This window comes from Zea mays, chromosome 5 (assembly GCF_902167145.1).
Source record: "Zea mays cultivar B73 chromosome 5, Zm-B73-REFERENCE-NAM-5.0, whole genome shotgun sequence".
NCBI classification, from domain to species: Eukaryota; Viridiplantae; Streptophyta; class Magnoliopsida; order Poales; family Poaceae; genus Zea; species Zea mays.
In genome coordinates this window covers 75510727-75526694 of record NC_050100.1, presented here as the reverse complement: position 1 = coordinate 75526694, position 15968 = coordinate 75510727, and the positions used below count along the sequence as shown (strand labels likewise).

The 15968-nt window shown below is 46.3% G+C and overlaps 1 protein-coding gene across 2 annotated transcripts; it reads right to left on the bottom strand.

Moving 5' to 3' along the window:
- Positions 1 to 9455: 9455 nt before the first annotated feature.
- LOC103626560 (uncharacterized) lies at positions 9456 to 13556 on the bottom strand. 2 transcript variants are annotated; one of them, XR_002262305.1, is made up of 7 exons: positions 13193 to 13556; positions 11847 to 12621; positions 11487 to 11750; positions 11173 to 11391; positions 10977 to 11069; positions 10237 to 10338; positions 9465 to 10151 (listed from the first exon to the last, which is right to left on the bottom strand). XR_002262305.1 is itself a non-coding variant. In XM_020538411.3 (2 exons), the coding sequence occupies exons 1-2, from the start codon at positions 10345 to 10347 to the stop codon at positions 9732 to 9734; spliced, it is 531 nt and encodes a 176-aa protein (XP_020394000.1). In that variant the 5' UTR covers positions 10348 to 10382; the 3' UTR covers positions 9456 to 9731. The 2 variants fall into 2 exon arrangements, 1 of the variants encoding a protein (XP_020394000.1); XM_020538411.3 differs by lacking the exons at positions 10977 to 11069; positions 11173 to 11391; positions 11487 to 11750; positions 11847 to 12621; positions 13193 to 13556 and having other exon boundaries at positions 9456 to 10151; positions 10237 to 10382.
- Positions 13557 to 15968: the final 2412 nt, after the last annotated feature.

Below are 15968 nucleotides of genomic sequence, written 5' to 3'. Positions count from 1 at the left end.
ATAGCGTTGCTCTGAAGGGCCTGAAGGCGGTACAACGCACTCATGCACTGAACGGTGACCCTCCCAACCAAGTCAGGATACATTGCCCACACATCCTTCACATGGCTCACACGGTTACACCACATGGGGTCATCCTTCTTCTCAGCATGGAAGAGTCCCAAGGGGTGCATCACCATCTCCAGGGGATGGTAGCCACAGAAAGTCGTCAGAGTATTCATGGATGCCGCTTCAGTGGTGTCGTCCGTCCTGAATCCAACTGTCTCGGAATCAAGAGAACGCCAACCCAGCTGAAGGGGATGAGCCTCCAAAGTCAGCCAGACCCGACAACGAGGTACCTGATGCTCCTCATACATCTGCACCGTGTACAAAGGGGGCGTAGGGTAACCGGCGGAGTTGAGCACTTCCCACAAGATGGAAGGAAAGCCATCGTGAGAAAGGAAGTTAGAACTGAAACGGGTGTCTCCTCCACTGGTGGGGGTGGGTGAATTCATCTGCGGAAGGGTATCAAAGGTAAAGATTATGGTGGAAGGAAAAAAAGCCCGGATGGTTTTTAAAGGAAGTGGGTTAGCTCAAGTTTTAATTCCCTTTTGTGTTCATAATGCATGCATGCTGGAAGTAACGTCTCCTCTCTAGATAATAGGGTGCTCTTAGGGCATCCTTAAAAGTCTAAGTACTGGCCCACGGGGCCTACTTAATTAGCCACCTATTTCTCCCTCTATGCCTAAGGCCTTTCGTCCTAGGTCTAGCGGTCTAGTCCTGACGATCTGTAGCAGTTTCTAGGCAAGTTTTAAATTTTGAAAATGAGATTCATGGTTTATTGTCCTTTTCTGTGGTGGAATTTGCTCCGATACCAGCTGTGGCAGAACCGCCCGAATTATTCCATCTTAAGTGCCTAACTCACGCCTCAGGGGCCGCAACACACTTAAATCAGAATAACCCGTCAGTCTCTCAGATCTAGTCTGATAGAGCCACTTAACCAGGATCAAATTCCACAATCTCACTCGAAGGTGAGTCACAGAAGAAATACAATAAAACAGGAAACCTTAAATTAAGTACTGAATTATTACATAGATCGAAGTTTTTTGAGTAGCAAATAAGAGTTCACGAAATAAAATGCAGCGGATAATCGATGTCGTCGGTATCGAGGAAATGGGCAAGGCCTAGCCCACTATTCCTCGTGCTCCTCTCCTGCCGGAGCAACATCCCACTCGACCGTCCAACCCGGTGGCAGGGTGGTAGGCCAAGTCACACCATCAACCATATCCTGAATCGTACTTGCAAAAATTATGCCACAAGCAAGGCTGAGTATACTAATACTCAGCTAGACTTAACCGGTGTGAGGAATCTACTCCTCTACCTCTAGACTATGCAGCTGTTTGGCTGAGGGGTTTGGTTTGCCAAAAGCACTAGCTGTTTCTAAAGTCAATTTTTAGCTTTTCAAATTCTAGCATCATTATCTTAGCTAGGTTTGCTCCTTCTAAGCATACATGGTGACAAGCATTTAGTTCAATCAACAAATTGTCTCATGTAACCTCATTTCACTTCTTACTCGATGTAGTACAAGGGGTCAAGCAGTATCATTAGCTGCGAGAAGCAGACAATTCGAATCGAGTTTTTATCCTTGCAAGGTAAACCTAAACACACGACATGTCAGGGTACTTCGTCCCCACACATGCCAACCGTCCCCATCGATTCCCCGTTCATGTCCATGCCTCACCGCCTTGGCATACAATGCTCCACTGACCCCGGTTGCCGTCGTGCAGTGACGCACTTGTACCCACCATAGCTAGCATGGGAGACCCAGTCTCAGGTCGCATGAGGGATAAAGTCTGCGCCTGGATTCACTCAGGTACTAGGTTTACCGGTTACCATATTTCCCGACATGTGCTTAGTACGTTCAAAAGCTTGACTCAGGTATCCACACATTAATCCTTAATTCCTTTTTCCCGTCTCATGGACAAGGCATCCTCCCTGGATCCAAGTCCATAGACTAACATAGATCCCGTTATCAAGATGAATACAATCAATTCCTGACCTCGTGCGAGTGCTAGAAAAATCACTCAACTTCTACCGAGATCCTGATTAGCAAGCAGCTACTCGACCTAGCATACTAGTATTCATCTCAAAAAGGAATCCTAAGTTCATGCAACTAGAGTTTTCAAGCAACTCCTACACTTAAGTGCACATTACAATCCTACAAGCATTAAGTGTAGTAAAGTAGCATATAATAATACGGTTATGCATATAAACCGGGGCTTGCGTTCAATAGCTGGGGCTGCGGGGAGATCCTCGATAGCAGCCTCGGGAGCTTGCTCTTGGTCCTCCTCTTGGACAGTTCCTTGCTCGGGGATGAGCACGTACTCTCTGTCGGCGAGATTACAATCTAATGAATGCAATGCGTAAGATATATGCATGATATGATATGTGCTTTAGTAATTTAAACTTTTGATGGTGTATGATCTATTCGAGTTAGATAGAGCTAAGTCTTGCTTATACGAGACTTTTGGGTGGTATACTTGGTAAATTGGATCAAACTTAGCTAAGTTAAGTGGTAGGTTTATTTTTGGGGTTCCACTGAATTCTTTTTTAAAGTCTTTAGTGAGAATTGTCAAGAACTCAAGTTGGACTTATTGGAGCGAGGTTTATTTCTCCTTTCTTTTTCTTTATTCTCTTTAAGTTTTTGGAGTGGGTTTGAACTACAAGTCACCTTAATAAATTTCCAAAAACTCTGCAAAAATTACAGTGGCTTATTACCGGTGTATAATTGTCTGTCTCAAAATTTGGGGTTCAAAAAGTGAATAGTTTTCTCTGGAAAAAATTGCCAAATTTTAGAGCAGAAGGGGTGATTTGAACTACAACTATCATTTAATAGTAGGTAATTCTCTAGGACTTATTTTTGCTGGAATTTAGATGTTATAATATGACTTGGTACAAATTTCTAGCCATTAATATTTATTAGTTATTTTACTAGGATTTTCTAAAGTTTCTAGCCAAAGGGGTGCTTCCTACTACCACTATATTTGAAAAATGTCAAACAACAGATTTCTGATTTTTCCTAGCTTCTACTTTGCGCAAGAGCAATCATTCTGAAGTTTGACATCTTTTTGCTTAAGGTAAAGGGGTGGTATGCATTAATTGGATTAAATGACCTTTCTTATAAAATATTAGCAATAGGTGTTATTTTGCATCTTTCCAATGGGTTTGTATTTTTCTCTGGTGGCCTATCTCATTATTGGCCTAGCAAAATTTTATTTGCCCATTATTGCATTATTGTGGGTTACTCATGATTTAATTGAACTATGGCTCATTATAGGTTCTATTTATTTACCCTACTTAAAATGATGGGCTGGGGTGTTCATTATTTTTGCAGTGGGGTTTTGGTGGTTACAAGTCCACTGGATTTTTATTATCAATTTTGGGTCTGGTTTTGTAATTCTAATAATTGATTTCTAGTTGGAATAATGCTAATTAAAACATTTCACTTTGAATCTGATCTAGACGAGAGGTTCCTTTATTTTTCCTAGGTTCTTTGTTACTTAAGCAAACTAGAAAAAATAATTTCATCTACTGGTCATTAATTTCTAAGGCCTTTCTGATTTTCCTAAGCTTTGGGCAAAAATGGCTTTTAATGGATATGTATACTAAATTTTTCAATACTGGGGTTCTCACTATTTTTAAACAGTGTTTAAATGGGGTTTGAACATCTACAAATTTTCTTGGGTTCAGCACAGGAGCATAACTAATTTTCCTTAATTAAACAAGGTTTGGTCAGTTTCTGAATTTAATTTTAAACTCTAAAAATTAGAACAGAAAGCATAGGGTTCAGTATTTTTAATTAATAGTTTATAATATTTAGAATTTAGCAAAATTGGTTTGACAACTTTTGGTTAAGTATTCATCAAGTTATGAATTTTCTAAGTTCTCTGTTTATTAAAAAGGATTAAACAGAAATGATTAAATGGAAAACTACTTTGCAACGGGGTCCCTGGCGGGTGTTCTAAGTTTTCCTTACAGACTAGTCCCTGGGCTACTATTCAATTGAGTCACTGACATCTCAGAAAACCCCCTGGATTCTTCTAATCCTAACCCGGGGTCCTTCCTCCAAATTAAACAGTACCCGCGGCGGAAGAAAGGGCGGAGGGGCTTACCGACGGCGAGACTGCTCCGGTGAGGTGGCCGAGGGTGTAGGGGAGGTTCTAAGGGTCACGACGATGTGCGGGTCGCCGTCAGGGATGGTCGGAGTTGGCCGGTCCACGTGCGTTGGCGGGGGAGCTCGTCGGCGGCGAGGAGTCCGGCCTATCCAGGGCATAATTGACCAATCAAACGGGTCAGAGAGCTTCACCAGGGATCAAGGAAGGTGTGTGCGCGAGGAATTGAAGAATGGCTCACCAGAGTGCCCAGTCTACGCGCGCAGGCGGGCGGCCGAAGTCCGGTGAGGTCGATCTTCGCCTTCCGGTGAAGTTCTGCTAGGTCCAAGGGCTTGGAAAGCTTCACGGGCCAATGGCGAAGCTAACCGAAGCGCTGGCGCGACTTGGGGGTGACTGGAGTGGGCTGGCCACGATGGCCGAAGCTCTGGCGGCAATGGCGGGCGGAAAGGAGCTCACCGGAGCTAAGGAGGGGTGTCTGGCCGGCGATGGTGAGCACGGGGTGAAGTGAGGCGCGCCCGAGGAGGCTTTATAGGCGTGGGCGAGCAAGGCCGAGGGCGGGGCTTTGACAAGCGCTCGGGGCGTGCGCGGCGAATGCCAGTGCGCGCTCTGGCGTCTGGCACAGCGTCGAGCACGAGGCAGCGCAGAGAGAGGTCGGGTTCAAGCGCGGATTGGCCCCAAATCTTTGAGATTATGGCCATGATCCCGTTGAGAGATCTCTTCCTCTCAGGTTCTTTTGTTGTTTGTGTGTGGAGGCTAGCAGGTTTGGTTGACTGGATTAAGAGATAGAAAGGGGAAAAATCTGGTTTGTCTCACTGCCGCACACAGGGAGAAGATCTCTGGTTTGACGTGTCCATGGCACGCGTCCCGATGCCATCTTCTGGCACAAGACAGAGAGGTTAGTTATGCACGTTTTTGTCAATGGTGCCATTAGGATTTGGGTTAGGGATCAAGGTGAACACGCTTGATCTTTGGCTCAAGGTCTGAAATTCAGAATTCTGAATTTCAGAATTCCCTAATGAAATCCCACTTGAGAGGCTTGTTTAGGGTTTTATTTAAATTGTTTTGGCCAAGCTTCCATAATCTTTGTTGTTGCTTATTTAGTATACTTTAATGTTTATAATTGGCCCTAGCCATGATTCTATATTCTTCACACTCTTTTGCCCTTTCTCTTGAATTTTGTTTATAGGGCTCAATTAGGGTTTTTATTGGGGTTGCACATTTTGCCTTTTTGAAAAACCCATTTGTTTTGAACATGATACTTTTAAGTATAAGCTTAGTGGATCCTTTATTCTTAAGTCAATTTGATGCTCATGCTCAATTTGGTTCACATAAGATGATGGTTCTTGGGTTAGCACTTGAGAGAAACTCTAGGTGACACTGGGTGTCACACCCAGCCACTAAGAAGAGAAAACTAGGTACTGCAGTGGGGGAACTAGGGGTCTTCGATAGTTTTGCTGTGGAGTTGATGGGGACGTGCGCAGCCCTCGAGGGAGGGATGTCTTCGCCCGAGCTCCGGGAGTCTTCAGCGCGGATGTTGGAGGTTACCGGGGGTCGATGGCCCAAGAATGTTCCGATCCCCTGCGCGGCTAGCAAAGACTTCTTTATGTCTCGCATGGCTCATGACTTGAAATTTTTTCCTTACGGACGGAATATTGCTGTTGTTGTGTCGGCAGTGATGGACAAGGACCGTCAAGACGCTGCGCAGAAGCGCCAGGCATTCGTCAGGATCGCGGATCCTATGCGTGAGGCGAAGAGGGCACGGGGGAGCACGAAGGCTGCTGCCTCTGGCAGTAGCAAGCTGGTGCCGGCTGCGAAACTAGTCGCCCCCGGACACAGCAAGGCGTCAGCGAGTGCGAAGGCTGCCGCCACTGGTGGGAGCAAGCCACCCCCGGGCGGACCCGCGAAAGGACGAGAGCTGCCTTCGCCGGGGCGACGTGTTGTCGACTTCGGCACGAACATCAGTGTCGAGGATTATTTTGTTGGTAAGTTTTTTTAACTAGGTATTTGACCGGTGATATGGTGCAGGGTCGGGTGAGGGGCAATTGGTTGTTGTCCTGCCTTCGGTGGCAACCACGTCGCCAACGGTGGTGGTTGGGGCGAAGGGTGCCGCGCGGGACCCGTGGGCCGCTTTCTGCGTGAGCGGCGAGATTCTATCGGCCACTGCCGCTAAGGACGTGGTGGGCTCCATGTCCCAGCGACTGTGGGAAGCATCGCAGCAGCTGTCGCAGCAGCTGAAGCAAGTAAGTTGTGTTGGACTTCGATGTTTGTTGTTTCCATGAGGATTTGGGTCTCATGGGTTTGTGTCAGGCGGCCGACTTCGCCGACCGCGTCGCGTCGGGTGTCTTGACTGCGGACGTGGCTGCAGAGGTCGAGAGTCACTGGGTGCAGCATGTGGATGCTGTCCGGGAGAAGTCGGCTGCGGAAAGCAAAAACCGCAGGCTGGTGGAGAAAGTGGCCACCATGGAGGCCGAGAAGACGGACCTCTGGCGCCAGCTGGCAGAGGAGAGGAGGGAGGCGAAATAGGCCATCGCTGAAGCACAGGCTGTGCGAGCGGAGGCCAAAGTGGCGCGGGCGGAGAGCAGTCTCGCCAGCCAATGCGCCGAGGAGCTGGAGGTGAGGTTCAATGCCCTGCGTAGCTGCGTGGACAAGGCCGAGGCCTCGACACGCTCGGAAGTCGAGCGGACGCACTCGCAGTTCATGGACGTGTACCGCGAGCTGGGTGTGCAGACTGCTGACTTCGAAGTACCCGACCAAGAAGCAGGCCTTCGCTTCCTCGAATGGTTGCAGGAGAAGCTACTGGTGCTCCCGACCATTGTGACGGGTTTCATGTCCTTCGCCTCCCTCGTCACCTGCGAGGGGGCCATGAATGCATTGTCCCGCGAGGGGTGCAGGCACTATGAGGTCTTCGACCAAGCAGACGAGAACTTTGAACGTGAAATCTTCAAGGCCGAAGACCCTGTGGTGAAGCAGTCAGCGGGGGCACTCTTCGATAGGATGTGGGGTCCGCACGGTCAGGAGGCAGTCAGGGAGCGGTCCGACCGGGCGATAGAGCAGGTAAAGGCTATTTTTTGTGTGGTTATATGTGTGGGTATGTGTGGTTTTGCTGAATGAGTGTGCTGTTGCTGCAGATGGCGCATGCCGAAGACGTCGAGGACCTTGGTGGTCTGGACGGCGCGCCGCCCGAGGCTGCGGAGGTCAATCCGGTGCCTCCCTCGGATGCCGGTGAAGGCTCCTCGGCTGTACCCGTGCCCACTGCGGCCGGTGAAGACCCTGCATCAGCCCCTGCGCCGACGGGCGAAGATGCCTTGAGGGTGGTGGCCGAGCCAGCAGCCAAAGACCCCACAGCCGCGACCGGGCCTTCGCAGGTGGCTGAATAGGTGTTGAGGAGTTTGTAAATTTTGTCTGTGTGATACTGAACCTCGGTTGCTGCGCAGGTTCTGGGGTTTGGGCCTGCGCACGCAACCGCTACTAACAATGCTATTTTTGTGGCGGCTTCGACCGTGGCTGCTGATGACGATTCGTTTGGCTCTGTGTCTAAGTGTTTTGAGTGTGATGATTCTGGGAGTTCGATTGTGTGGACAGAGGAGTCTTCAGATGAGGACTTGGATTATTTTGCAGCATTGGATGTGGCTGCGGCGGAGACTTCTCCACGTGTGATGGGTGCTGAGGATCTTCCGGGTGCGAGTACTAGGTGTAGGCGGCGAAGGGTGGTGGCGAAGCAGAGAGTGAGTGAATTGTCGCGAAGTGGTAGGCGTCATCATGGTGAGATGGAGGGTGGTCGTCTTCGTGTGGACGGGACTGGCAAACGGGAATTGTTGTCCTCGCTGGCTGGGGCGAGTGTAGGTGAGGGGGAGCTGCGAAATCTTTTTAAGGGTGAGGAATTGAGGATAATGCCGTTCAACTATAGGGAGATGGGTATCATCCCGAAGGTTGAGCCAATGTAATGTGTGATGCCCTCGCTGTGTGTATGTAACCATAATTTGTATGATGAGGCTGCGCGCCTTCATTGATCCGGTCGTGCCCGTAGGCGACTTGTGCACGGGGTCTTTTGGGAACGACTTCGATCTTCACGTACTCGTTGTGTTGTTTCGGCTGCGCCCATAAGCGACTTTTGCACAGAGTTCGGCTGCACCCTTAGGCGACTTTTGCACGAAGTCTTTTGGAAAAGTCTTCGATTTTGCGCACTTATTGTGCTAGTCCGGCTGCACCCGTAGGCGACTTTTGCACGGAGGGTCCGGCTGCACCCTTAGGAGGCTTTTGCACGGAGAGTCTTTTGGAGAAGACTTCGATTTTGCGCACTTATTGTGCTAGTCCGGCTGCACCCGTAGGCGACTTTTGCACGGAGGGTCCGGCTGCACCCTTAGGCGACTTTTGCACGGAGAGTCTTTTGGAGAATACTTCGATTTTGCGCACTTATTGTTCTAGTCCGGCTGCACCCGTAGGCGACTTTTGCACGGAGGGTCTGGCTGCACCCTTAGGCGACTTTTGCACGGAGAGTCTTTTGGAGAAGACTTCGATTTTGCACACTTATTGTGCTGGTCCGGCTGCAACCGTAGGCGACTTTTGCGCGGAGTGTCTTTGACAAAGACTTTGATTATCGCACTTGTGCTGTTCCGGCTGCTCCCTTAGGCGACTTTTGCGCGGAGTGTCGCACGCGAGGGTAGTCAGCGCTGCCCCTCGCGGTGACTTTGGTGTGGTCGAATGCCGAAGACCGTCGATGCGGTCTTTTTCGACATATTGTGTCTTAGTTTTTGCGGAGGATTTTTGCGGGTATATTGCATGGCTCCGCCTCATTAAAAACCTCACCCCTCGGGAGGAAAAGAGTGCGGGCCGGGACGAAAATGTTTGGTGAATTACAAGGGCGTGTTGGCCCACTACAAAAAAATGGTTTTGTATGACAAAAGTAAAGTGTCATGTTTAGTACAAAATTGGTCATAAAAAGCATCTTATGACGAAAATGCTGCGTCATAAGGGTCGTCATATAACGACCGTCACATTATGTACCTTGTGACGACTTTTCAGAGTACTGTCACATAATGTCATTACCTTTTGTGACGGCTGCGTTAGTCCGTCACATATTGCTGCTATATATGACAGTGTTATCTGTCACATTTTTTCCAGTCAACGCGTCAACTAATGTTGGGATCGTCACTTATGGCGGTGTTATCTGTCGCAGATTTGTGTATTTTTTTACAATCCAGGATCGTCATATATTAGTCTGTGGATAATGTGACAACTTGGTTTTGTTTAGTTTAATATGACACCCACATACAGTGACGACACACTGAGCTCTCATGATAGCTCACAGAATCATAATACACAGAAAAGCCATCATACACAACATTCTCATCACAAGTCATACACAATTCCAGCACACTAGTTCTTCCACAACAGAGGTTCAAACATACAAAAGTTCCACCACAAAGGTTTGAAGCATTCAAACAGATTGTTGTGGGTTCAAACATACAAAAGTTCCACCACAAAGGTTTGAAGCATTCAAACAGATTGCACGTAGTTCTGACAAAGTTCTAACCACAGATATGTTCTAGAAAGGTAGAAAAACCTTAAGCAAAGGCATCATCCTCAGACTTGGTATGCATCCCTACCTCTATCTTTCTGAAGTTTCAGGACAGCTCGTAGCAGTGCATTGGTCTCTTCAAACTTGGTATGCATCCCCTTCACTTCCTCTTGGGTCTGGCGCAGCAAACTTTGGTTTTCTTCAAGTGCGGCTTGTTGAGCTTGTAGTTGTGCTTGCAACTCTTCCTGCTTCCTAGCAGCTTCCTCTCTTTCAGCTTGGAGTTTTTCCTCAAACTGAGCTTGCATGCGTGCTTGTGCAGCTAGCGATGTGGACCGACCAGTCTTGGACGTTGTAGGGACACCAATGTTTGGAAGGAAGGTGGATGAGCGGCTGATCTGGCTGAGACTATCAGCAACAATCTTGGAGGGTGACTTTTGTGCTTCTCCTTCTTCTAGCTCTCTTTCCTTCTCTGCAACCATTTGCTCCTACATAAAATGAATGTACTTAGTAACAAGGCCATACAAAAGTATTGAACCAGGCATTTACTTGAGTGTAGTACATGTAACTTACATATATCTCATTTGCAAGCGGAGTACGACCATTTCGGGGACTATTCATACATTCCCCAAAGAAATCAACAACATCCGGCTCCATGTTGTTGTACTTAGTCCTCTGCGGCATATAAAAACTTGGGATATAAGATTTGCCATGAAATATTGGTACATGCCAACAGCAATACAACATAACAAATAATGACTGACAGTTTAAGAAAAAGAACACATGAACATGCATCAATGCTGCCTAGACAGGTCAAGACTAATAACATGGCCTAAAGAAACCCTAGTACTGATGATGACCATGTTTGATGACATAGCAATTGTCCTGCTGTTTTCTATTTTAGATGGTCACCATAAAAGAATTGGAGCATAAGCACCTATTGATTATACCTCATTTAGCACAGCGCAAATATTATGAACATGGGAGCTCATCTCAGAAATCAGATGGCCAATCTTAGAATTAGCTACTCAATCAACACCAAAGAGATATTGCACTTATTCATTTCATGACATATCACAGCTTTCCTATTGGCATAAACCTCACATCTGATGAAATGAATAGCCAATAACACTCCAAAATGTAAGTCCTTCAGACCAAAGAGATATTGCACTTATTCATTTCATGACTTATTAGCTCATTTCAGAAGTAATTGGAGCACATGGTAACTTTACATTTCAGTAGCACATGGTAATTATTATGCTACATATTTCCCATCTTTGAAGCTAGTTTTAGAAAAGACATAGTATACATACCAGGTTGTAATGATGGGCTATATAGGACCTAGCTCCAGTCCTTTGGTGAAGCTACACGTTGCCTCGGTTTGCTTTGTTCTTAGCAGATTTTTCCTACAGCACAAATGCAATACAGATTTTTCATTCACATGCACAGTTTGCATTACATATTAGTTTGCATTGCATAGTAACAAAAGCAGAAAATGTAGTTATTGACCTGATTCTTTGGGTCACACCAATACTCTACCAGCCCAGTCCAATCCTCTTTATTCATTTTAGGTGGAGGTTGCATGGCCAACAACTGTTCTTTTGTAAGTGACTCGTCGAAGTACTTCCTTTTCAGGTTATACATCGTCTGCCTCACTCCCCTCTTTATGATATCTGTGCATGCATCTTTGCTTGGTCCCTCATTCTTAACATCGACATCCAACCTTGACTAAAGCCACACAAACGATTTATTAGAAACAGTTATATCACATGTGAGTAGATTAATGCTAAAAATTATTATGAGGAGTTAAATAGTTGTCTCACAGTGACTTTGTCAAGCACTTTTCGTACTTTTGCCTGCCCCACGACATTGTCATAAAGCTTCCAAGATTTGTAGATAGGTAGGTTGTCTCTAAGGGCAACACCAGTTTCCGATGCCAGCTTCCAAGATTTGTAGATAGGTAGCTTGAAGTGGGACCTCCGGTCTTTTCTTCCCTTCAGCCTCGTGGATAGCCAACCGGTTTCCCCTATTAAGCATCTTCTCTAAGCCATGACCCATGGTTTTCTTGCGGACATTCTTTTTGGGCGCTACATTGGCAAATAATAATAAAATTGTGTTATTATAGCAGTAACAAATGTAGATATTAAATGAACAAACCAATGCTTAGAACATTTATTGTTTACCTAAAAGGGCTGGAACTAAGTCACCAACTGGTTCTCCTTCATTCGGATTACCCTCTGAAGTAGCAACATCAAATTGCTTAGCTGACTCAATGATGGCATTGCTTTGCCTAGAGCTGTGCCCACCTGGTGAGTTGTCCGTAGGAACTATTTTGTTAACACTAGTTGTGGGACTAGGTTGATGAGATACGATAGCAGTGGCTGCAGGAGTACTATGGTGAGGTTTTGCACTAGGAGAAGACATGGCTGCACTAGCCCTAGTGAATCTAGGAGGACTATGGTGAGGGTTTGCACCAGGAGAAGACATGGCTGCACTAGCCCTAGTGAATCTAGGAGGACTATGGTGAGGGTTTGCACCAGGAGAAGACATGGCTGCACTAGCCCTAGTGAATCTAGGAGGACTATGCATGGTGTGTCTAGTAGGTCCAGGCATTGTGTTTCGAACTGGTGAAGACATTGCTTGAGTGGACCTGGTCATTTTTGGAGGAAAAGACACTGGGTTTGTAGTTTCAGTGGTCTCAGTAGTTGTTGTACTGGCCTGGACCTGTTGTTGGGTACTACTGGAAATGGCATTTCTTTTAGGGGTGGCTTTCGAAGTGGTCTTAGGAGGCAAGGGATGTCTTGGCTTAGGTGGCGGGCAGCCTCCAGGCGAAGGCATGACTGCACTTTGCCTTGTCAATCTGACTGGTGTGCGTGGTGGCTGCTGGTTGGCAGCCGGCATTGTTCCTGCCTTTTGCTTCTTTTGGTGAGGGCAAGTTCCTGGAACCATCTATGTCGCCTATCAAGAGGAAAAATGTAGGTGAGTAATTATGAAAGAATTATATGTTTTATTAGGTACAATGGAGTATATGTATGAAATAGGCAGGCCATGACCATGTGAATTTAGTTAGCAATGCATCTCACCTCAGTATTGACCTCATTATTGAGGTCATCATCATAGTCATCATCAGTGTCAGATTGGTTTTCAATGTCAGAGCATGGATCGTAATCATTGTCAGAATCTATAGCCTTCCCTCTTCCCTCTTTCTTTTTTTGGTGAAATAACATCTCTAACAGTCTGTGCTAAGACATCAATGCCCAAAAATCTAAAAACTTGCTGAACATGCTTTACAGTCTCGTCCCTTGCCACCTCATACTTGGTTTTTCCCATTTCTTCTATTACTTATTACAGAGAAACGTAGAAAGAGCAGAAACTGAATCCAGTTTCTGTACATGAGTTGAAGAAACAACTAACGCATCAATATTTTGGTTAATGGTAGAAAGAAGACAAAACTACAAACACGCTAGAAAGAACACATATATAAATGCTAGAACGAGATGCACTACCAGTAAACCACAAGGTACAATACCAGATTCCTGATGCCAGTAAAAGAGGTCGGGGGCTGCGGGCCTGCATCTATCGGCGAGGAAGCCTTGGTGGTGGCCGGTGAGGCAGCCTTCGTCGCGGTCTGCACGGATCTGTGGAGCTAGGCAGGACTCCCTGTGCGGAGGCATATCCGTGGAGGTCCGAGATGCCGGCTCATTGATGTCCGGCCCGTGGATCTTCGACTCCAGTGGCGGAGCTAGGTTGAGGGGAGTGAGGAGGACATGGCAGCGTGGTGGGCGTGAGTGGCGGCGCTAGGTTTAGGGGAGGGAGAGGACTGGACTTGTCGTGGTGAGCAGCCGAGAGGATAAGGTAGGGCAGGAGTCATGTTGAGGCCGTATGTCAGTGACTCAGTGGGAGAAAACAGAGCTGGCCATCTTGGGTCCTGACAGGAGGGGTCGTATGTCAGTGATAGAATTAGTCCCTGCAGAAGCAATGACGCCCGACGCCGGCCCTGCAGAAGCAACGACGCGCTCCCTTGTCGCCGACCTCGGGTAGCTTTGTCCGTAGCCGCCCTCCCACTCCTCCACCTACAGCCTCGCCATGCACGCCACCTCCGGCCATCTGCTCCTTCGACAAGCACCCCAGCTGTAGCCTAGCCAGTTGTGGCCATTGTTTTAGGTAAGCAAGCTGTCAAAAGTGTTTTGTCGATTTCTATCCATCTCGATTTCTAAAATTTTGTCACGTATGTTTCTCCAGGATGAGATGGACAGAAGCTGGGTATACAACAGTGTGCCATTTAGTGAACCATACATGCTTGGTGTTGAACAATTCATGGCACATGTCAAAAGTAGATTTAGTGCACATGAGAAAATCAAGTGTCCATGTAGAAAATGCCTGAACCATATAGAAAAAAGTCAAGATGAGGTACAGGAGGATATCGAAATCAATGGTATTTCTAGGTGCTATACAAGGTGGGTTTACCATGGAGAGGGAGATATTGATGTTCAAGAAGATGATGACGACACACTCGCTGTTGGTTATGAATATATGTCATGGGATGGAAATAACCATGCTCCACTTGATGATGAAGGACAAGCTAAAGATGTCATTTTAGATGATAGTGAACGGGGAGTTCAAGGTTTGATTCAAGATCTGTACACCGCAGCAAGCCATGGTGTCGGTGGCAACTTATATCAGCAAATCATGGAAGAGGCAAAGCGTGAACTTTATCCAGGTTGCACCGAGGAGTCTAGGCTAAGTTTCATTATTAAACTACTGCATATAAAAGTGTACAATCGGATACCAAATTCTAGGTTTGATGCAATCCTTGAGTTGCTTTCGTCATCTTTGAAGAATGTGACCGGCCTCCCTAAGAACTATAATGAACTGAAATCTCTACTTCGGAAGCTTGGTTTTGGTTATGAATCTATTCATGTGTGCAAGTATGATTGTGCTCTATTTTGGAAAGATCATGAAGAGGATGACCATTGCCCAATTTGTGGGTACACAAGATGGAAAGTGAACAAGGAGGGCAGAAAGGAAGTGCCTCACAAGGTCCTCCGTTACTTTCCAATAATTTCCACGCCTCCAAAGGCTCTTTATCTCAAAGCAGCGAGCACAGTATGCAAGATGGCACAAGGAAAAGAGGGTACCGGTTGAGAATGAAATGAGACATCCTGCTGATGGAGAAGCTTGGAAAGAATTTGATGATAGTTTCAAGTCTTTTGCAGATGATCCCCGCAGTTTGAGGTTAGCCATTGCTACTGATGGATTTAACCCATTTGGTCAGATGACCAATTCATATAGCATATGGCCAGTGATAGTGGTTCCATACAATTTTGCACCTTGGATGTGTATAGACCAACCCAATTACATGCTTTCTTTACTAATTCTAGGCAAAAAATCATCGGGCAAAGATTTCCATGTGTTCATGCAACCTTTGATAGCAGACATGATGACTCTTTGGAATGGTGTCTCTACTTATGATGCATATGAAGGCAAAAACTTCACCCTGCGTGCAGCGATTCTATGGGGAATCAATGACTATCCTGCATTAGGTATCATGTCAGGCAGAACCACTAAGGGTTACTTCGCATGTGTGCACTGTGATGAGAATCCATGCTCTGAATGTCTGACAAAAAAATTGGATTCATAGGACATAGACGGTTCCTCCCAAGCGACCATGCTTGGAGGAAAAATAGATCTTTCAATGGCCACCATGAAAATAGAGAACCACCAAGGAAATTTAGTGCAGATGAGGTTATGGCAATATTGGATGAAGTTTGCTATGTTCCTGGCAAGAATCCAGATAAGCCGAGATCAAGAAAACGACGTCGTGATGGAGAACCCGTATGGCATCTGAAGGTTAGCTTGTATGATTTGCCATATTGGTCAAAATTGAAGCTACAATACAACCTTGATGTTATGCATATAGAGAAAAACATATGTGAAAATATTTTGTCAACTCTACTCAATATTCCAAACAAGACAAAGGACACAATTGCTGCTAGAGTAGATTTGGAAGAAAGAGGTATAAGAAAAGAGCTTCATTTGCTAGATGACAGTGGTAATGCATCCTCAAAGCCCAAAGCTTGTTACGTTCTAACACCAGAAGCAAAGAAGAAGTTCTTGCAATTTGTGAGCAATGTTAAGTTTCCAGATGGCTATGCCTCCAATATATCAAGATGTGTTAATATGGAGGGAGGAGGATCAATGCATGGGCTAAAAACACATGACTGTCATATACTACTGCAACGTATTTTACCAGTTGGCCTTCGTGGTTTGGTGAGAAAAGATGTATATGAAGTAATTGCTGAATT

Excerpts from the sequence above, each read along its gene's own strand:
- LOC103626560 (XM_020538411.3), bottom strand. The coding sequence starts at position 10,347 with ATGCCGCAGAGGACTAAGTACAACAACATGGAGCCGGATGTTGTTGAT. Across the intron at positions 10,152-10,236 it reads CGCTTGCAAATGAGATATAT|GAGCAAATGGTTGCAGAGAA; the intron begins GTAAGTTACATG and ends CATTTTATGTAG.